Source organism: Mirounga leonina, unplaced genomic scaffold (assembly GCF_011800145.1).
Source record: "Mirounga leonina isolate KUSES-001 unplaced genomic scaffold, KU_Mleo_1.0 Mir_180, whole genome shotgun sequence".
Taxonomy (NCBI): Eukaryota; Metazoa; Chordata; class Mammalia; order Carnivora; family Phocidae; genus Mirounga; species Mirounga leonina.
The window spans coordinates 17,118,058-17,140,984 of record NW_023270469.1 but is presented as its reverse complement, the minus strand read 5'-3'; the positions used below and the strand labels follow the sequence as shown (position 1 = coordinate 17,140,984).

At 40.5% G+C, this 22,927-nt stretch overlaps 1 protein-coding gene across 1 annotated transcript in view; it reads left to right on the top strand.

The window, feature by feature from the left end:
* TANGO6 (transport and golgi organization 6 homolog) overlaps positions 1–22,927 on the top strand; it is a 190,041-nt gene that overhangs the window by 83,128 nt on the left and 83,986 nt on the right. Inside the window, exon 15 of the mRNA XM_035024893.1 lies at positions 22,168–22,308. Coding sequence (XP_034880784.1) covers positions 22,168–22,308 — 141 coding nt within the window. The remainder of the gene's footprint in view (positions 1–22,167; positions 22,309–22,927) is intronic.

Here is a 22,927-nt window from a genome sequence, read left to right as displayed (position 1 = left end):
TTTTGTGTCTGTGCATTTGCCTATTTGAGATGTTACATGTAAAGAGTCATACAATCAATGTATGGTCTTGTGTCTGGCTCCTTTCTCTTCGCATGTTTTTGAGGTTCGTCCACGGTATAGCATGGATTGGTACTGACTCCTTTTTATGGCTGAAGGATGTCCCACTGTATAGATGAACCACATTTTGTCCATCCATTCATAAGTTAATGTCATATGTGGGTTGTTTTTACTTTTAAGCTATTATTAATAACACTATTATGAACATTTATGTATAAGTCTTTGTGTGGACATACGTTTTCATTTCTCATGGGTTTATACCTAGGATTAGAATTGCTGGGTCATATCGTAACTCTGTGTTTAACCTTTTGAGGAACTGCCAAACTGTTTTCCAAAGTGGCTGCCCCATTTTACTTTCCCAACAGCAATATAAGAGGGTTCCAATTTTTCTACATCCTCCCCAATACTTACTATTTCCTGTCTTTTTTATTACAGCCATCTTAATGGGTGGGCAGTGGTATCTCATTGTGATTCTGATTTGCATTTCCTTAAGTGACTGATGATGTTGAGCATCTTTTCATGAGCTTGTTGCCCATGTCTTTACCTTCTTTGGAAAAATGTCTATTTAGATTCTTTGCCCATTTTTAATGTGCATATTTTGTCTTTTTATTGAGCTGTAAGAGTTCTTTATATATTCTGGAAACAGGTTCTTTATTCACTATATGAATGGCAGAAAATATCCGTGGGTTGTCTTTTCTCTTACTAACAGTGCATTTGAAGCCCAGAACTTTTTACTTTCGATCAAGTCCAGCTTACCAATTTTTCTCTTTATTGCTTGCACTTTAGGTGTCATTTCTAGGAAATCACTGCCTAACCCAAGCTAACGAAGATTTACTTCTGTGTTTTCTTCCAGGAGTTTTGTAGTTTTCACAATTACCTTTGGGTCCATGATCCATTGTGAGTTAATTTTGCAGTGTGAAGAGATTCCCACTTTATAGCTAAACATTCTGAGATTTAGATAGCAGAAGTCTTTTTTCTTTTCTTTAAGATTTTATTCATTTATTTGACAGAGCGAGAACACAAGCAGGGGGAATGGCAGGCAGAGGCAGAGAGAGAAGCAGGCTTCCCACTGAGCAAGGAGCCCAATGTGGGGCTCGCTCCCAGGACATGACTTGAGCTAAAGGCACATGCTTAATCGACTGAGCCACCCAGGCACCCTGGAAGTCTTTCTTCTAAGAGGACATAGCAAGCAAGCAGCTTGAACCCTTGTTCATGGCTTCCAAATCTTTCTTTCTCTCTAATACACTTGGTTACTTCTTTAGAACTTTTCAAATAATGGTAGAAATTGGCTCTATTTTTGTGCTTTTAAGATTAAAAACAGATATTATGATTATCAGTAATATTTATTAAAATTGAATAATGCTTAATTATCTAGAAAGCTTTGATTCTGTCCACAGTCCTGAAATATAATAAAAGCAGATATGATAATCCTTTTATAGATGAATAATTGACTTTGCTACAGTTGCAAAAGTCGCGAGGATGGTAGAGATCCATTTCTTAGGGATTCCTGGTCTACTGTACCCTTTTACTGCAGCCCCAGTGATCTCCCTGTAGCTATAGGTTGCATTTCGAGGCCCAGAACACTTGAGTTTTACATTAGCCTCATTTTTCAAATATCTATCCAGTGATTTCCTCTATCAGTTGAAGACTGAAGCATTTAGATTTGCATCAGAATATATTTAGCAGTTTAGGGGCACCTGGGTGGCTCAATCAGTTAAGTGTCTGCCTTTGGCTCAGGTCATGATCTCGGGGTCCTGGGACTGAGCCCCGCATCGGGCTCCCTGCTCTCTCTCTGTCAAATGAATAAATAAAATCTTAAAAAAAAAAAGAATTTAGCAGTTTAGTACTTTTACCTGTAAGGAAAAGATGAACTGGCTACTTCGACGTTAGTTATTTTCACTTCCCAAGATTGTCCTGGATAATTGCCATGTAAGAGAAATGGCAGTCAATATTATAGAAGTTACCACTTATTAGGTGCTTATTCTGTCAGTCACGGCAACCTTGCAAGTTCGGTATTAGCCCTAATTTACAGATGAGGGAACTGAGGCTCAAAGTAGTTAATAAACCAGCCCAAAGTAACATCGATACTAAGTGTCAGCATCAGAATTTGAGTCTTAAATCTCTCTGGCTCTGAAGATAATGCTCTTGCAACGGGGAAGAATAATTAGTCCTATTGCACACATTGTTCTTGTTCCTAGGTACAAGGGCTGAGTTCCCAGGTGGTCTTAGGTATGGGGGAACTAGGCCTACCAATGGGAAATGGTTTCACTATAAATCAACCCTTTCTATAACTTAATAATATGCTGATCTCATGTCTGCTTGGGATATGTGTGTGTGTGTGTGTGTGTGCGTGTGTGGTTTTGCTCATTTGGCAATGTGCACAGTATTATTTTTTTAAGCAATCTTTATGTGTATCTTTGAAATTCGTCTTGCATTAGTGGAATGTGAATGTGTGACTCACACTGCCTGCCTTTCTTCCTGCTGATGATCATGACTGTTTCGGTTCTTTATCCTCAGAGAGTGTGAGTCAGGTAAACACGTAGCTTTCTGTATAGAACTTTTGATATTTGTTCATTTCTGATTCCAGTAAATGACATTTAAAAATAACTTACTTTGAAATGATATAAGGGATGAGGCTGTGGAGAAATCGGAGCCCTCGTACTGTGCTGGTGGAAGCTGTGGAACAGTGCAGCTGCTCTGGAAGGCAGTCTGGCAGCTCTCAAAAAGTCAGACATAGTTACCATATGACCCACCAGTTCCACTTCTAGATACATACCGAAGAGAAATGAAAACAGATGTCCATACAAGAGCTTATATATGAATGCTCATAGCAGCATTCTTCATAATTGCCAAAAAGTAAAGACAGCCTAAATATTCATCACCTGATGAATGGATAACTAAAATGTGGTAGATCTTACACAATGAAATATTATTTGGCAAAAAAGAGGAATAAAGTACTGATTCATGCTATAGAATGGATGAACTTTGAAAACACGGTAAGTGAAAGAAGCTAGACACAAAAGGTCACATATCGTATGATTCCATTTACATGAAATGTCCAGAATAGGCAAAGCCATAGAGAGAAAGTAGATCACTGGTTGCCAGAGGATGGGAGGAAAGGGGTGTGGTTGGAGTGACTGATAACGGATATGAGTGATGAAAATGTTTTGGAATTAGATATTGGTGATCATTGCACAACCTTGTAAATATACTAAAAAGCACTGAATTCTGCACTTTTAAAATACAATAATATACTTTAAAAGTTCGGAACAGTAGTTTTCATGGAGCCCCTAGGACTCTGAAGGGCGGGTGGACAGGATTTAGATGTGTGGAGCTAGGGTGAGGGAGTCAAGACTGAAAGAAAAGCAGAGGCAGGAGGATGTGCAGGAGTGGGGCAAGTACAGAGGAAGAGAAGCAGTTCAAGTTGTTAGTGGAGCAAAGTGAGCATGAAGGGGGGGAGCAGTGGGATCGGACTGGAATGCAGAAGCTGTTGGAATACCAAGGTAAGGCATCCGAGCTGTTCTGTGTGGGCTCTAGGGAGCCTTTAAAGGCTTGCTGTTGTTGCAGTCCACTGGTAATGTCTTGGTGATGGGCTTCCTGGATTTGAAAGTATCATGCTTGTTGATGGTTATTACTTAAGCTTCCTTTGTTCTTATTTTCACTCATGATTTATTGAGCACCAGAGCTTACCAGATGTAGCTTACATTATCTCATTTACTCCTCACCACAACACTGTGAGTCCATGTCTTCATCTCCCCATTTTTCAGACATAGAGACCAAAGTTCCAGGCTGTTACCATTAAAAGGCCAACCAATGAGGGATGGAGACTGGAATCAACTCCAGAGTCAAGTGCTGCTTTCTCCGGACTTCCCTTCTCTCTCCATTCCGTTTTCTCACCTTTCTTAAATCATCATGGCCTCTGCTCTCACGGACAGTAAATTAAGCCCTGGCAGCGGTAAACCTTGACATTTTCAGCTAAGCATGTAAACAACTTAACTTCTTGGTTCCCAGGGCTCATCTACATCCTATTCGTGGAAGCCAGCAGCAACAAAGGCAGGGTTCAGTACTGAGAAGGCAGTTGTGAGATACTGTGGGATAGTCTGTTGTTTCGATGTCAACTTCACAAGCTGTTAAGGTGTAAGTACTTTCTCTATAGAACAGTTGTTTAAATTTTGCCCTGAAGCCACTCCGTCTTTAAAGTTGGAATTTGAAGGCAAGTTAAGGAAGATAAACTAGTGAGAGAACTCACAAGTAAAATAGCAAGTTCCTCCTTAGACTTATGTTTAAGTACGATATTACTTGACTCTCAGAAGGAATCCATCTGTTTTACTGGAACTGCTCTGAGGTGGCGGTTAGAGGGATGCCCTGCCCTTGCTCTTCTCTCTCAAACCAAACAGCACACAGCCTGCATGTCCCTTTATTTCAGATACAAATTAAAATTCTTAATCTCACCAGATGTGATTAAGATGATCCGTGAACCTGTTCACACACTTAATAAGCCCAATTATATTTTTTATTAACCCTGACATAGTTCCTTTTGTTGCTGAGTCATAAGTTTAACATTTTTAACTGATTGAAGCATCAATTTCTCCTTCTTTGGTCATGTCGAGATCTTGGGCAGTGCACTTGGAAAAGTGCACGTAAATGGTGTCCGTACAGTTTTGGCTACTCATCTTTAGATTCCTATATTAGACCTTTGTACTCGGTTTTCCTGACCTTGTGGTGTCTCTGCTGTCCCTGAGGAAGCTGGAAGATTGGGAATGAATTGAGCCTCAGGGAATGGATCACAGGCACTGAGCTACCAAAGACCTAATTAGGTCATCTGTCCTGTCCACCAGCCAGGGCATGATTGCTAAAGTTTTCTTTCTTAGGGGAAGTCTGTTTTTGGAAGCAGGTTTGCACTTGATGTCCAACTTCTCTTTTCCATTATTGGTAACCTGACTTTAGATAAGGGCAAAAAAATTATAAAATATCTTTGGCCATTGCCTTTTTTCTTAATGGTTTAAAATGTTTATTCATTCATTCATTAAGATTAATTGAGCACCTACTGTGTGTGTGAGGGTGCTATGCTCAGTACATTGCTGAGCAAAAGTCGTTCCCTGCCTTCGTGGAATTTACATTTGATCGGGGCGGGGGCGGGGGGAGGAAATGGTGGGAGGCAAGTAGTAATCCAGTCATCACATGAACAAAGGTGAAATGTGGCTTTGACAGGTGCTGTGGAGAAAAAGTATGCAGTGGTATGAGAGCCTTTGTTAGGGACATTTTACCTGACAGAGAGGGGAAGGAAAAAATGACCCATAAGCCAAGATCTGGTAGATGATTATGAGTGAACCTATTAAAGAAGGGAGGGAAGAGTGCCCCAGACTGAGGGAACAGCAAAGACGCAGTACTGTGGCAAGGAGGAGCCTACAGACAGTAAGGACCACATGAATGCTTATGTTGTATAGGACCGTAGGATCAGTGAAGAAGGGGGTAGGCTGGATGGGTTCAGACCACTAGTCAACCCCACTCTAACTAGAGGGCTCTGCTTTCTTCTCTTTCATTGAGTCTCCTCTAAGGATTTCATGTGAAAACAAGGATCTATTGCTTTTAAAACAACAGCAAATCTATCTCTCTAAATCTCCAAACTCTGTTTCAACACACAGCCCTTAACCATTAAGGAAAACATCCTCATTGCAGATGAAAAAGGTAAAACCATATGGAGTTGATTGTGGCCAGTAGTTTTCAAATAATTTTTTTTAGCAGTGGAACCCATTTTTGAAATGAGATCTAATGTGAAGGTGTCAAAAACTCAAGTGATTTTTATTTTCTTCTTCACGCCTTTTTTCTTATATTTTTCACATTTTATAGTATGAACATTTATTGTTTTATAATCAGAAGATAATGTTTTTAAATTATGTGGCTGTTGAGAAAAACTGACTTGTTTCATGGTAACAAGGTTCAGGGACTAGCACAGATTGAAACCAATGGCTCCCTCTGTTGTAGTACCCCCTGTTGACCTTTTCACAACTAAGGATTACTGAGGCACAGGGTGACCCTGGCTTTTTCCCTGTGAAATTGTATAATGACAGCAGAAACCTTACTGACAAACAGATGTTTTTCCCAAGTGGAGCTTTTCTTAATGAAATGGTTGCTTAGAAACCAGACCATACTAGTAAGTTTTCTGTATTTAGTTTATAAAGCGATTCAGTTTGCAAAATTATTAAGTCAGAGAATACTAATCAGATAAAGTTGAACATGCTCTTGTCTTGCAATTCAGCAACCAAATGGTTAAATTAGCGGCAAAATTTCACCCGGATGTGTCTATCCAGATGCTGTTCGTAACAAGGACATACAAGGAAAATGACAGCTCAGAAACAAATGAAAATGAAAACACAACTGCTCAAAAATTTTGGGGCTGCAGCAAAGGTGGTCCTAAGAGGAAAGTATATAGCAATACAAGCCTTTCTCAAGAAACAAGAAAGGTCTCAAATATACAACCTAACCCTACACCTAAAGGAGCTGGAGAAAATTAAAAAAAAAAAAAAAAAAAAAAAGAATAGCAAATAAAGCTTAAACCCAGCAGAAGAGAAAAAATAAAGATCAGAGCAGAAATCAATGAAATAGAAACCAAAAGAGCAGTAGAACAGATCAACGAAACTAGGAGCTGCTTCCTTGAAAGAAATAATAAGATTGATAAACCCCTGGCCAGAGTTATCAAAAAGAAAAGAGAAAGGACCCAAATAAATAAAATCATGAAGGAAAGAGGTGAGATCACAACCAACACCAAAGTAATACAATTATAAGAACATATTATGAGCAACTATATGCCAACAAATTAGACAATCTGGAAGAAATGGATGCATTCCTAGAGACGTATAAACTACCAAAACTGAACCAGGAAGAGAAGAAATAGAAAACCTGAAGAGACCCATAACCAGCAAGGAAATTGAAGCAGTAATCAAAAATCTCCCAACAAATAAGAGCCCGTGGCCAGATGGCTTCCCAAGGGAATTCTACCAAACATTTAAAGAGGAATTAATACCTATTCTTCTGAAACTGTTCCAAAAAATAGAAATGGAAGGAACACTTCCAAACTCATTTTGTGAGGCCAGCATTACCTTGATCCCAAAACCAGACAAAGACCCCATCAAAAAGGAGAATTACAGACCAATATTCCTGATGAACATGGATGCAAAAATTCTCACCAAAATACTAGCCAGTAGGATCCAACAGTACATTAAAAGGATTATTCACCACGACAAGTGGGAGTTATCCCTGGGCTGCAAGGTTGGTTCAACATCCACAAATCAATCAATGTGATACACTACATTAATAAAAGAAAGAACAAGAACCATATGATCCTCTCAGTAGATACAGAAAAAGCATTTGACAAAGTACAGCATCCTTTCTTGATCAAAACTCTTCAGAGTATAGGGATAGAGGGTACATACCTCAATATCATAAAAGCTATCTATGAAAAAGACACAGCGAATATCATTCTCAGTGGAGGAAACCTGAGAGCTTTTCCGCTAAGGTCAGGAACACGGCAGGAATATCCACTATCACCGTTGCTGTTCAATATACTACTAGAAGTCCTAGCCTCAGCAATCAGACAACAAAAAGAAAAGACATCCGAATTGGCAGAGAAGAAGTCAAACTCTCTTTGCAGATGATATGATACTTTATGTGGAAAACCCAAAAGACTCCACCCCAAAACTGCTAGGACTCATACAGGAATTCAATCAAGTGGCAGGATATAAAATCAATGCACAGAAATCAGTTGCATTTCTATATACCAACAGCGAGACAGAAGAAAGAGAAATTAAGGAGTTGATCCCATTTACAGTTGCACCCAAAACCATAAGATACCTAGGAATAAATCTAACCAAAGAGGTGAAAAATCTGTACTCAGAAAATTGTAGAGTACTCATGAAAGAAATTGAGGAAGACACAAAGAAATGGAAAAATGTTCCATGCTCATGGATTGGAGGAACAAATATTGTTAAAATGTCTATGCTACTTAGAGCAAATCTACACATTCAATGCAATCCCTATGAAAATACCATCACCTTTTTTCACAGAAATGGAACAAATAATCCTAAAATTTATATGGAACCAGAAAAGACCCCAAATAGCCAGAGGAATGTTGAAAAAGGAAAGCAAAGCTGGTGGCATCACAATTCCGGACTTCAAGCTCTATTACAAAGCTGTCATCATCAAGACAGTATGGTATTGGCACAAACACAGACACATAGATCAGTGGAACAGATTAGAGAGCCCAGAAATGGACCCTCAATCCTATGTTCAGCTAATCTTCGACAAAGCAGAAAAGAATATCCAGTGGAAAAAAGACAGTCTCTTCAACAAATGGTGTTGGGAAAATTGGACAGCCACATGCAGAAGGATGAAACTAGACCATTTCCTTACACCATACCCAAAAATAGACTCAAAATGGATGAAAGATCTAAATGTGAGACAGGAATCCTTGAGACTCAAAATCCTTGAGAACACAGGCAGCAAACTCTTTGACCTCAGCTGCAGCACCTTCTTCCTAGACACATCACCAAAGGCAAGGGAAGCAAGGGCAAAAATCAACTATTGGGACTTCATCAAGATAAAAAGCTTTTGCACAGCAAAGGAAACAGTCAACAAAACCAAAAGACAACCGACAGAATGGGAGAAGATATTTGCAAATGACATCAGATAAAGGTCTAGTATCCAAAATCTATAAAGAACTTGTCAAACCCAACATGTAAGGAACAAATAATCCAATCAAGAAATGGGCAGAAGACATGAACAGACATTTCTGTGAAGAAGACATCCAAATAGCCAAAAGACACATGAAAAAGTACCCAACATCACTCGGCATCAGAGAAATACAAATCGAAACCACAATGAGATACCACCTCACACCAGTCAGAATGGCTAAAATTAACAAGTCAGGAAACGACAGATGTTGGCGAGGATGCGGAGAAAGGGGAACCCTCCTGCACTGTTGGTGGGAATGCAAGCTGGTGCAGCCACTCTGGAGAACAGTATTGGAGGTTCCTCAAAAAGTTGAAAATAGAGCTACCCTATGACCCAGCAATTGCACTACTGGGTATTTACCCCAAAGATACAAATGTAGGGATCCCAAGGGGCACGTGCACCCCCATGTTTATAGCAGCAATGTCCACAATAACCAAACTATGAAAAGAGCCTAGATGTCCATTGTCAGATGAATGGATAAAGAAGATGTGGTGTATAAATATACAATGGAATATTATGCAGCCATCAAAAAATGAAATCTTGCCATTTGCAATGACATGGATGGAACTAGAGGGTATTATGCTAAGCGAAATAAGTCAATCAGAGAAAGATAATTATCATATGATCTCACTGATATGTGGAGTTTGAGAAACAAGGCAGAGGATCATAGGGGAAGAGAGGAAAACATGAAACAAAACAAAACCAGAGAGGGAGGCAAACCATAAGAGACTCTTAATCTCAGGAAACAAAGTGAGGGTTGCTGGAGGGGAAGGGGTGGGAGGGTTGGGGTGGCTGGGTGATGGACAATGGGAGGGTATGTGCTATGGTGAGTGCTGTGAATTTTGTAAGACTGATGAATCACAGACCTGTACCCCTGAAAAAAATAATACAGTTTATGTTAATAAAAAAAATTAAAAAACAGCCTTATTAAACTACAAAATATAATACAGAAAAATTGGCAGCAGAAAGGACAAGCATTCTGTAGAGATAGAAAGTAGATTTGAGGTTGCCTAGAGTTGGGGAGTCTGGGTGGAGAACGAAAATGGCTGCTAATGAGTAGGAGGTTTCTTTTTGGAGTAATACACATGTCCTGGAATTAAATAGTGATGCTGGTTGCACAACTACATGAATATAATAAAGATTACTGAATTGTACACATTAAAATGGTGAATTTACGGCATGGGAATTCTATCTCTTTAAACCTGTGTTTTTTGCAAGAGGGACAAGCAAACAGTTAATGCCTGACTACATAAAGAGCCTATAGAGGTTGATAAAAATATCCAGTACATAAATGGATAAAAATAAATAGGCAATTCGTGGTAGAGGAATAAAAGTAATAAAATTTTGGTAAAATATTTTTTTAATAAGCAAAGAAAGGTAGATTAAAATAATAATTAAACGTAACTTTGTGTGACATTTCAAAAAACACAGTTTTGTTTTGTTTTTTAAATGAGAATACCCAGGGGCGCCTGGGTGCCTCAGATGGTTGGGCGTCTGCCTTCAGCTCAGGTCGTGGTCCCAGGGTCCTGGGATCGAGTCCTGCATCGGGCTCCCTGCTAGGCGGGGAGCCTCCTTCTCCCTCTGCCTCTGCCTCTGCCTCTCTCTCTCTGACTTTCATGAATAAATAAATAAAACATTTAAAATAAATAAATAAATGAGAGAATACCCAGTGCTGGCCGAGGCACACTTGATCCCTCTTGGTAGGAAAACTAATGGGGACATTTTTGGAATGTAGCTTTGAAAATGTTTATGTCCTTGGAGCCAATTATTTCTCTTTGGGGAATCCACCCTAAAAGTGTAAGTAGGAGGTGGGTGCCTAGCATAGTTCTGTCTGAAAGGTCTATGGAACTTTTTCCACACTGAATAATTACGCAGTTAGCTCTTGGGCCTGGGCGTAGCTCCCAGTTGCAGAACCTAGTGCTTTTCGCAGCAGGGCTCACATGTCCCTTCTCCAGGAAGCCCCACCCCTGCCCCACACCCTTTTTTTGACTCCTCTCTCCCTATGCTCTCATTATTCCCAACTTGCAGTATCAACCACACTGTCTTGTAATCATTGGCCAATTCGTCTCTTTCTCTAGACAGATACTGTCCCATTATATTTGTATCACTTAGTAACAGTATCTGGCACATAATACACACTCTATTAATGGGTGAATGCATGAAATAATTCTTTCTGTTGCCTTTATTTAAAGATGTTTTCCAAACATTATGATTTATGCCATAGCTGCAAAGTACTTCTGTATATTCTTATATAACCAATTTGGGTTTTTTTTTTACTCCTCCACCCCCTTTTTTTAAAGTAATCTCTACACCCATGTGGGGCTCAAACTCATGACCCTGAGATAAGAGTCGTGTCCTTCACTGACCGAGCCAGCCAGGCGCCCCCATCTCCACCTTTTTTTTTTTTTTTTTAAGATTTTATTTATTTATTTGACAGAGAGAGACCCAGAGAGAGAGGGAACACAAGCAGGGGGAGTGGGGGAGGGAGAAGCAGACTTCCCGCGGAGCAGGGAGCCGATGCGGGGCTCGATCCCAGGACCTTGGGATCGTGACGTGAGCCTAAGGCAGATGCTTAATGACTGAGCCACCCAGGCACCCCCCCATCTCCGTCTTTTTAACTGAAGTAAAATTTGAAAGAAATACCTTCTCTTTCTATCATCCTTATTATTATTACTTATAATGTTACTATTAAAGTGTTCAGTGTTATCATTGGACCACCTCAAATTATCTAGTGTAAAAGGGGTGCCATCTGGGGCAGTAAATTCCCCCCATTCTCCCCCCCTTTTTTTAAATATTTATTTCAGAAAGAGAAAGAGAGAGAGTGCACAGGTGAGGGAGAGACAAGCTGAGGGAGAGGGAGAAACAGACTCCAATTCGATCCCAGGACCCTGAGATCATGACCTGAGCTGAAGGCAGCCACTTAACTGACTGAGCCACCCAGGCACCCCTCCATCCTCCCTTAATAAAACAAAGTTGTCCACAATAAAAACTGTGTGTGCGAGAGAGAGAGAGAGAGAGAGAGAGAGTGATTCAAGGAATGGTGTACGAATGAGAGGGCACTAAAATGTTTGTGTTGATTTCAGGTGATTTTTTAAAAAAACTGCTTAACTGGGGTATAATTCATATACCATACAATACGCCCTTTTTAAGTGTAAAATACAGTTGCTGTTAGTATATTCACAGAGTTGTGCATCTATCACCACAATCAATTTTACGGTATCTTCATTATCTTAAAGATTATCTCCCCTTCACTCCCCAATGCTCCCATACCTCCCAAAGGTGATTTTTATTTCACTTTCTTCTTTTGCTTTTCACTAGTATTAGCATCTTTTACCGTGAGCATGTATTATTTATATCACCAGGGGAAAAAAAAAGTCAAGTTCTTTTCATTGTGCAAGCAAATTTTTTAAAGGTTTCTCCTTTCCCCTCTATTTATGGGTGCCCTACTTAGCGCAGGGATTTTAACCTGAGGGCTGTGTGGACTCCTAGAGGGTCCATGAAAAGGTTTATAGGCGGAGTGTTTGTTTGTGTATGCGCCTTTATCAGGGGAGAAGGGACTCTTTGGGTGAAATTTATAGTAGCTCTGCCTGGTTTCCATGTGAAACTACAGTTTAAGTCCTATACGTCACAGTTACTGATTTGACAACACTTCTAAGCAAGTCCTAGCCTGGAGTGCCTGTCACAGAGACTTGCCTACTCCTCTCATCAGGACTTGTGCTAGGCTTAACGCAGGAAAAAAGGAGCATTTCATTAGCGTCTGTGTCTTGCCTGTGTCACTGCTTGGTGCCCAAAGCACAGAGCAAGTCTCCTAGCCCTGAGACTCCAGAGAACATGAAAGATCAGCCCTGTCTTGTTGGAGCTGCAGGCCAGGTGACAACTCCCCGGGGAGCCTTCAGTTCCCTCAGAACGAGTGAGAGCCTGACGCATCAGTCAGCTCTGCTGATTCTGCAACTTCTCTTCGAGTATGCTTGAGGTGAAATGCCAGTAGAAAACTTCGGAAAAAATGAGTCTGCAGTTTAGTTAGTATTCCTGCTACTAGGACCACCCATCTTGGGTGTTAAGAGGTGTAAAGAGTTTTATTTTCTTACCAAGATTCAGCCAAAAGAGAACCACTCACTATTTTATGGGAAATCGGAAGTCCCTTTTTTCTTTTTACCAGTAAATGTTTTGATATCATAAAGAGAATGTTGGGGCGCCTGGGTGGCTTGGTTAAGCGTCTGCCTTTGGCTTGGGCCATGTTCCCAGGGTCCTGGGATTGAGTCCCGCATCGAGCTCCCTGCTTCTCCCTCTCCCTCTGCTTATGCTCTCTCGAACTCTTTCTCTCTCTCTTTCAAATAAATAAACAAAATCTTAAAAAAAAAATAAGGAGAATGTTAATGTCCTTTTTTACTCTTGGAAAGCTACATAAAGAGAATTAAATGAATGACATCCTGCTTCTTTAGTTCTCACCCTGGAACAGCTGAAATGTGGGTTTCTCAGAATGCGTAGGGCAGTGATTACCCTGAAAGCAGAGGTAATTGCTGTTTTCCTGTCCTTCCTTCCTCACTTCTGCCTTCAGCCAGTATGCAGGCAGCTTTGTTCGAATTTCTGCACATACAACAGAACCCTTGATGGTGGCGGCGTTCTTGCGGCTCCGTTTTCGTCAGCTCTCTGTCGCCCACAGGTGTTTGATAGAGGCAGCCCTGACAAGGTGGACTCTAAGCTTTTGGGGGCAGTTTTGAATTTTGTTTATTTATTTATTTGTTATCTCGCAGAATACGAGATTTAGGGGGCTTGCAGTGTCAAGTAGAGTGGAGGTGTTTGGGGATCACTGGTGAAAAACTGGAACTCCTGAAATTCCAAGTTCTCAATTTCCTTTTATACGGCTTCTCTGTTACCACTAATGTCAGCAGCATCTCAAGTTAGAATCATTTGTGAATTTCATTAACATCACTCACCTCCCTTTGCGACAGGCTAAATAAAGATACCAAGTAGGAATGAAGCAGTCCCTATGAAGCCCCACTAGACAAACTGTAGTCTAGGGAATTCAGGCCTTTCTCTTATGGGATGCAGTGTGCGGAGTGCCTCTTCTTCCTCTGACCTTGGAGTTCAGTAAAACGTAAATTGTATGGAGTAAGGCTGAGAGCATATACGTGAAAATGTAAGGTTCGCTACCTTTGGGGTTAGGATTTTCAAAGCTAGTATTATTCCAGCGGTTACTTTCTCCCAGGGACTGCTGCCAGGGGGCCCATGGCGTAGCCGAGTGCAGGTTTGCAATTCTGCTCTGCCATGTGCCAAATATCTTGGGTCATATTTTTCACCCATCTGTTCCTCAACTTCTCCCTTCATAAAATTAAGAATAATAATAATATCTACCTCAAAGGATTGTTGGGAGCATTAAATGGACGAATGCATGTAAAAGTGCTTAGAATGGCCTGGCATGTTGAAAACATTCAGTATATATTTGGAATCCGTCTTTGCTATTAGGTGTTTGTTTACTGTAATAGTATTTTGTGATCCAAATGGCTTCCAGCAAGTATAGTTAACTATGAGCAAATATAGATGCACTCCTTTTAACATTTCCCCTCCAAAATGGGAAGTAGAAAACAACTTAAGCAAAATACATTGGCATTATTTTAGTGTTTGAATGTATTATTATTATTTAAAGATTTATTTATTTATTTGAGAGAGAGAGTGAGAGCACAGGGTGATGTAGGGGTAGAGGGAGAATCTTAAGCAGACCCTGCCCTGAGCCCAACGTGGGGCTTGATCTCATGACCCTGAGATCACGACCTGAGCTGGACGCTTAACTGACTACACCACCCAGGTGCCCCTCGAATGTAATATTTAGATCCTGACTTAAAGAGGTAGACTCTAGGTATGGTTCTCACAAATCTTTAGCTGTTGACCGTGATAGTGTATTAGTCTAACCGGGTTTTTTTCTTCAGGCCTGGGTAACACTCACTCATGTTGAATCTTTATAAATTTGTTGGGACTCTTGCTAAGTTGTTGCCACACTTAGCACAGCTCTGGAGCTGTAGAGAAACTTAACATCGAATTGGCATCCAGACGTTGTCATTTACTCTAATTACAAAGACAGACCAGCCGTCCAGTTAAATTCCCCACACTTCCTTGATTTAATAACCAACTTCCCCAGTTTGTGCAAATTCCTGGATTCTTGGAGCTGAAATTATTGTTGGCTTTCATCATAATGAAAGATCTCAAAAGTAACAACTGAAGTACCCCGCTAAGGGTATTTTCTTTCTCTCCAGGTTTTAGCCTTTTGTATCTTTCTGTCAGAGAGCTGCAAGAGAGGATAGGCACAGAACGGTGAGGGTCTTTTCGTAATCCTTTCTGTAAAAGGAAAGTTCTCCTGTGCCTGACCTCTTCTCTTACCCATTATTGTTCTTTCACTGGGCTTCCTCTATAGGTTAATATGCTTTTTATATTCTTTCTAGTTTTTAAAATAAACTTACTTTTATTAATTACTTTGAATGTAGTTTGTAATGAGTAAAAAAGCTTATCTCCTGCCCTGCTTCTTCCCCCTCACAGTTCGAGTCCCCAAAGATAACCATTCCTTTTCCACCCCTTTTTAAGTAGTTTCTTTTAGTGATTACCTTCCCATTTATAAATAAAATGCTCACACATATATTTTTTTAAGATTTTATTTATTTATTTGACAGAGACACAGTGAGAGAGGGAACACAAGCAGGGGGAGTGGGAGGGAGAAGCAGGTTTCCCGCTGAGCAGGGAGCCCGATGCGGGGCTCGATCCCAGGACCCTGGGATCATGACCTGAGCCGAAGGCAGACGCTTAACGACTGAGCCACCCAGGCGCCCCTCTTTTTTTTTTTCTTCTTTTAAAGATTTTATTTTTAAGTAATCTCTACACCAACATGGGGCTCGAACCTACAACCCTGAGATCAAGAGTCATATGCTCCACTGACTGAGCCAGCCAGGCGTCCCATATTTCTCTTGATTTAAAAAACTTTGGGCATTATCTACTCATTTTCCATATGTTGGATGAGGATTTAACGCATGCACACATGTACACACATGCACACCCGCACATGCACACGCATGTCCCTTCCCTCCTGCCATTGGCACATCACGATTTTTGGCTACATCTTTGGGCTGTATTTACTGTTGACTATTTGGATATTGTTCATTGCTGAGCCTAGTTCAGTCTTCCTTTGACACCTCTCCCATTCTCTTTATTCTTGTTTATGGGTTTATACCCTTTTTGTCACTTAGTAGGATTTCAGGAGGAAGAGAATACAGACGTTTGTGGTCATTCTACAACACTTGATTGCAAATTCTTTTTACACTCTTGTCTCTAAAAGAAGCTGGTCTATTTTAAAAGACCATGTCCCTTATTACAGACTTTTTAAACTTATATTTGTAAAATTTATATTTGATAGATAATATATCAGATGGTTCAAAGTTCAAAAGGTACAAAAAGATACAGAATAAAAACTTTATTCTCTCATATCTTTCCCCGTTTCCCTCCCCAGAAACAACCAATATCACGAGTTTCTTGTGTATCCTTCCAGAAATATTTTATGAGTGTATATTTCCCTTTTGTACAGAAATGGTTGAATTCTATACACATTGTTTTGCACTTTGCTTTTTACCTAACAGTAGATCTTAGAATTTATTCCATAACAGTTCTTAAAAAGCTTTTTTATTTTTTTATGGATGCATTGTATCCCATTATATGAGTGACCACAACTTAATCAGTTCTCTATTGATGAATATTTAATTTGTTTCCAGTCTTTTCTTTATCAATCGTACTATAGTGATGATTTTGTACATAAGTAATTTTCTTTTTGTGCTAGTATATCTGCTAGGACAAATTCCTAGAGTTTCTGGCTTGACACAGAACTTAGAATTTTAGGCGTAATATATTTTCTTACACATGTTAGACAGGTTCTGTGAAATGTGAAATACTTGACTTTTTTTTCCCCATTCAGATAACAAATCCTTTTCTCCCTCTGTCCACCTTCACCCTACAGGGGCAACCAAAATAGATTTGAATACAAAAGGAAGCTGACATTTTGCTTCTGGCACTGGATTTCCCTTTATATTTAAGATGAGCTGTTATTTTTTCCCTTTTTCTTCTATTCTAGAAACCTAAACGGGTAGATATGAAATAACTTTTATGGTTTTTTTAATAATAACTTTTTGGGATATAATTTATATACCATACAATTCACTCATTTAAAGTGTACAATTCAGTGCTTTTAGTATATTCACAGAGTGTGTACCCATTACCACAATCAATTCTGGAAGGTTTTTATTGCTCCAGAAAGAAACTCCACATCTATTAGCAGTCACTCCCTATTTCCCCCTACCTCCTGCAGCCCTAGGTAACCACTAAATCTACTTTCTGTCTATTCTGATTTGCCTATTCTGGGCATTTCATGTAAATGGAAGCACACAATATGTGGGGTTTTGTGTATCTTACAGTTTTGTCAGCAGAAATACCTGAGAAGTTTGAGGGAATAGGTAGTTTTCCAGGTTGATGTGGGTATTTTGGGAGGTAGGTTGTTATGTGCCCAGGAGAATGAGGCAGGTTAGTTTTAAAGTGGAGATTGGCTTAGCAGGTTCTTAGGATAGAGCCAGTCAGCAAAGACATTTAAACTATCCTACAATGCAAGAATGTTGTTTAAGGTAAGACTATACCTAGGCTCCTTTTACTTCTGGAGGTCTGCAGAATCACTGAACACCTTGCTGAGGAATCGTCTTGAAGTCAACACTGTTGGGATTAGAATATATTTCCGGCTTTGCAAGGAAAGTCTTTTGGGGAGATAAATGGTGGCTTCACAAAGTTGTCTGTCTCTATTTTGTTGCATAATGTACTTTCATTAATATTTTTTCACTTGAGTTAATTTGCCTATATCCTATGCTTTGCCTGAAAATACAGATCAGAATGTTTTCATGAACCCTGGCCATTTTAGGGTCACCTTTATCTTCTATGTAACTTATCTGTTAGGCCACATCTTGAAATATGTAGTCATTTTCCTGCGATCCGAGCAGGAGCAGGTATTTCTCACACAGTCATTTGGTTCTTTTTGCCAAAGGGATTGATGTGTTGTGTTTCCTTGAAGCCTGTGCTGACCCAGAAATTACCCCATTTTTAAATTACAAAGGAATTATCAAGTGCGAGGGACCAAGGGTCATGTGAAGGTTATGGCTGTGCTTCCTCAGTTGTCAAAATTCAGAGAGTTTTTCAAATAAGAAACAAAAACAGCCACACAGAATTTCATCTCTTTAATTGTTATGCAGTCTTAACCATCATGTAAGCAGTCTCACAGCTGCTTGCTCTAAGAGTAAGGAGGGAGCTGTCCTTGTCCTCTAGGGATTTATAAACTCCTAGGTAGCAGCTGTATCCTAGAAGGTAAAACTCAAACAGTCAGAGGGCCATTTGGCAGCAGTTTGGGAAAAAGGCCATCAAGAAGATAAACAATTGCTATCATGGGACTGTGGGAAGCAAGGAAACTGGGCTTTGCTATTGGCAACCTTTTAATGCAAGAGTGGAAGAATTTAAAGCTCCCTAGTGGAATTAAAAGTTTGGCATTATAGGCAAAGTACGTAAGTACGTAAATAAATAAAAATTTCAAAAAATTTTTTTCATCTGAAGAAGGATGTGTTAGGATTCCTTTGGACGAAAAAAATCAAACTGGCATACACATAAAAGGATATTTATTGATTTATGTATGCAGAGAGTCTAGTGGATGGAAATACTGTTGGATCCAGAGGCTCAAAGTGTGACATCAGGTCTCTTCCTTTTCTCCTTTCCTCTCTTGGCTTGACCCTCTTCTGTGTTGGCTTTATTTTTGGGTGTGTTTTCTCCACATAATGGCCACAGGCAGCTCCAGGCTAGTAACTTCAACAGTGGGGGCAGGGAAAAAGAGCTTATCTTTCCCAGTAGTTCCAATGTGGGCTCCAGAATTGAGTCTCATTGCCCAGTCCTGAGCCCATCATTGTGTGGGCATGGGTTGGAATGTCCTAACTGGCCTGCCTGGGATGTGAGTTTACACATGGAGGGAGAGAAAGTGGGTAGTTAGCTCCACTCAAACCACAGAGACTAAGGATAGGAAAGGGATAGTTCCCAAAGGACCACGAGGTTTTGCTAGCAGAAGACAGAGTAGATGCTGTGTGCAACCAAAATGTATGTCTGCTACAGAAAGGAAATCAAGAGCTCATTTGGTTTTGAAGTATATAGCAGGATATATTGTGAGAAGTAAATAACTATTTTCTGCTAAAGATTAATGAGAGAAAATAGGCATAAGTGATAGTAGGAGGGACTTAGAAATAAATGTTTTTCAGAAAAGCTAGATATAGATCAAAGTTTTATAAACCAAATCCCATTTTCCCACCGATTTCCATTATGAAGTCACAACTATATTCCTAAAAGGAGACAAACTTCTGATGAAAAGTAGTTATGATTGCCATAGATCTATGATGTATACCAGGCCTTTTTATCAGTGATACAGTGGCTGCCAGAACTGCACTTACCAGCTACCAGTTCACTTCTGCTTTGCACTCTTTGGAAGATTTGGAAGCTGTTTCCTTTCTCTCCCTTAGTAAACAATTTATCTTTCTCTTAGCCACAGATATTTTCCCCTATGCTAAAATATCTTTAACTCCACCTTGGACCTCCAAGAACTTCCCCATCATTTTGCATAATAGAGCTAACTACAAGTGCACTGTCATACTGTGCCAACAGGGAAACTGTCTAATTCAGGTTCTGCCACAGCCTGAAACTTCCTGAAGAGAAGAGCTTCTGCTTGTGTAAAATTGGAGGCCACATAAAGGAAGATGTGGTTTAGGACCACATACAGGGACTTCCCAGGCTTTTTGGAAGCAATGAAAAGATAGGGGTGGAGAAGGCAAAAAAGAGGCAGACAGGTGCAGCCCTCAGCAGGTGCACTGCCTTTGTGTATATCTGATTTAAATAAGAGAATGGAATCACAACCTGTAACATAGAAAATAAGGGCACCTGGGTGGCTCAGTTGGTTAAACGGCCGACTCTTGTTATCAGCTCAGATCATGATCTCGGGGTCCTGGGATCCAGCCCAGCGTCCATCCGGCTCTGCACTCAGCAGGGAGTCTGCTTCAGGATTCTCGCTCTCCCTCTGCCCCTCTTCTCTCTCTCTCAAATAAATAAATCAATCTTTTTTTTAAAAAAGGAAATAGTATGTAGACTTTGCCTGCATGAGTATCAAATTAAAATGGAAGATTGGTAAACTCAGATGAAAAATGATTAAGGATTTCTTAAGCATTTCTATTACTCTTTACCCGTCTTCTCTTTCTTAATTCCTGAAATTTATATCAGGACCGTATCTTTGAACCTTTTAATTCATTCAACAAATAGTTACTGAGCACCTGACATGTGCTGGCACTCTTCTAGACATTGAGGCTACAACAGAGAACAACAACAACAACAAAAATCCTTGACTTTGTAAAGCTTACATTCTAAGGAGGAGAGCAGTCAATAAACAAACAGATACTGTATATAACATGCCAGATAATAATAGGTGCTAAGAAGAAAAGTGAAGCAGGGCGAGGGGGATAAAGAGTGGTAGGGGAAGGAGGCTGCCATGTTATATGTGCTAAGTATGATATTTGAACAGAGACACCGTGGGGTTTGGGGAGCAAGCCGTAAGGCTACCTGGAAGAGGAGCAGCCTAGGCAGAGGATACCAGGGGAAGACCATGGGCCTGGAGCAGCTTGGTCTACTCTAAGAACAGTGAGTAGGCCAGAGTGTCTGAGGACAGTAAAAGATGGTAAAAGTGAGGTCGGAGAGTGAACAAAGGCAGGTGGGGGTGGGGGGTTGCTCATATTCAGGGGAGAAGGGAAACCACTAAGGGCTTTGGGCAGAAGAATGATGGGGCCTGACTTGTTTTAACCAGATGGTTCCAGCTGCAGTGAGGGTATAGGGTAAAATCAGAGAGACCAATTGAGGAAAAAAAGAAAAGCAGCAGGCCACACATGATGGACCAGAGTAGTTGAGGTAGAGGTGATACAACGGAGCATTTTCCTCCTGAATATATTTTGAGACCTGTATTTCCTTCCTTTGTTTTTCTTTTCTTCTTCCTTACTATTCTTTAGAAGTCTATAACATTTTCCATTCAAGTAACAGAACTTGTATTAATATAGTTTTGAGACCAGGGGCTTTATTTCTGATCCTATCTTGGGTCATATCTACCCCCCCTCTCTCCACCTCTGTGAAGTTTGCCTAATATGGGGCGGGGCTCAGATAATTACCCATCTAGGAGGTACTGGCATGATGGCAGAAGGGATCAGCACGTACAGCAGTCCCCACTTATCTGCACTTCTGCTTTCCACAGTTTCAGTTACCTGCGGTCACCTGTGGTCTGGAAGCAGATAAACCTCCTTCTGACTAATCATCAGAAGGTCAGTTGTAACCTGTCACAATGCCTGTGTCTTTTACCTCACTTTATCTCATCACGTAGGCATTTTATTATCTCACTTCTTTACAAGAAGAAGGGTGTGTGGAGTACAATAAGATATTTTGAGAGAGAGATACCCCATTCACATAACACTTATTACATTATATTGGTATAATTGTTTTATTTTATTATTAGTTATTATTGTTAACTTCTTACATTGCCTAATTTATAAATTGAACTTTATCAAAGGTAAGTATGTATGGGAAGAAACATAGAATATAGATTGTTTGGAGCTATCTGCAATTTCATGCATCCACTGGGGGTCTTGGAACCTATTCCCTCCAGATAAGGGTGGCGGGGGGCTACTCCCATACTTGGAATATGGACTCAAGAGCAGGACCTTCCCCATTTCTGATCAGGGAACTCAGCCATAAATAATCATGGGTCTCCTACTGATCACGCCCAGAATGCTCTGAAGATATTTCCTTGTGGAAATTACTCTCCTCGTTGACAGTTTTACAGAGAATAATCATATTGGAAAAGAGAACTGCAGCAGAGACAGGATATTCGACTGATATGCTGGCAGGGATGATGCTAGTCAGAGAACCTTAGTCTCAGACTTGGAGGGCTCCCTAGAGGGTATTTAATCTAGTCTTCTCCTGCTGCTGTGTGAATCCCTGCCACAATATGTAATCATCTAGCCTCTGCTTTTAGACTCTAGAATCCATAAATCATAGAATGTCAGTGCTGGAAGTGATCTTAGAGATCGTACAGGACTGAGACCGGAAGAATCCAGGCGTCTGAACTCCCAGACCCATGTTCTTTGCACTCACTGTGTTGTCATCCAAATGAAGGGCAGCCCTTCCTGGTAGAATTGCAGAGGTGGGTTTAAGTGTCTCAGTGTTGATCCCATCACAGGTTGTCTGGGTTTATTTGCCTTCCAATTTTAAATCATAATCCTTTCTTTTTATTTTTAACCCCAGGGGTTGCCCTGCTCTCAGATGCATACCCTGAGAAAATCTTGCTTGGCTTGTTGGCTCAGTATGACAGTGATGAAGACAAGCACACACCAGAGACCAGAATGAAAGTCGGGGAAGTCCTGATGCGAACTGTCAGAGCATTAGGTGAGTTTTCCATCGTCTGGAAAAGGGGGGCAGTATGGCTTTGGAACCAAAGTCTATGTACGTTGGAGGTTTCTTATGCTCGCACAGTGAGGACTGTTTTGGGGCTGAGATGAGCTACACCCGCCAAGGGCTTGGCAGCAGTAGTGCCCATTTTCCTACCACTGCTTGGTCTCCTCTCCTGAGCTATGTTGGGACCTGATTTTCATTGGAGCTGGAATGGAAAGTTTCACACTTGCTGAGCAGCAGCAAGCATAAAAAGAAGAGGAATGTCAGACAGGGAAGGCATAGCACCAGCTCTTGTTGAATGGCTACTGTTTGCCAGGTTGTCTGCAAATATAATCCCGTCTAATTTTCCCAATAAATCCTATAGAGAGGCTGTTGTTAGACCCATTTATAGGTGAGGAAATTGTGGTACGGAGACCTTTAGCAGTTTGTCCAGGACTCATTCAGCTGGTAAATAAAGTGGTGCTAAGAATTGAACCCACCAACTCAAAGGAAATTGCTCCAGACTGCATAAGCTGAGAGTAGTAAGAGCATGAGCTCTTGAGTCACAGTGCCTGGGTTCCAATCCCAAACTGCTGCTTGTTGGCTCTGTGACCATGGGAACGTTTCTTAACCT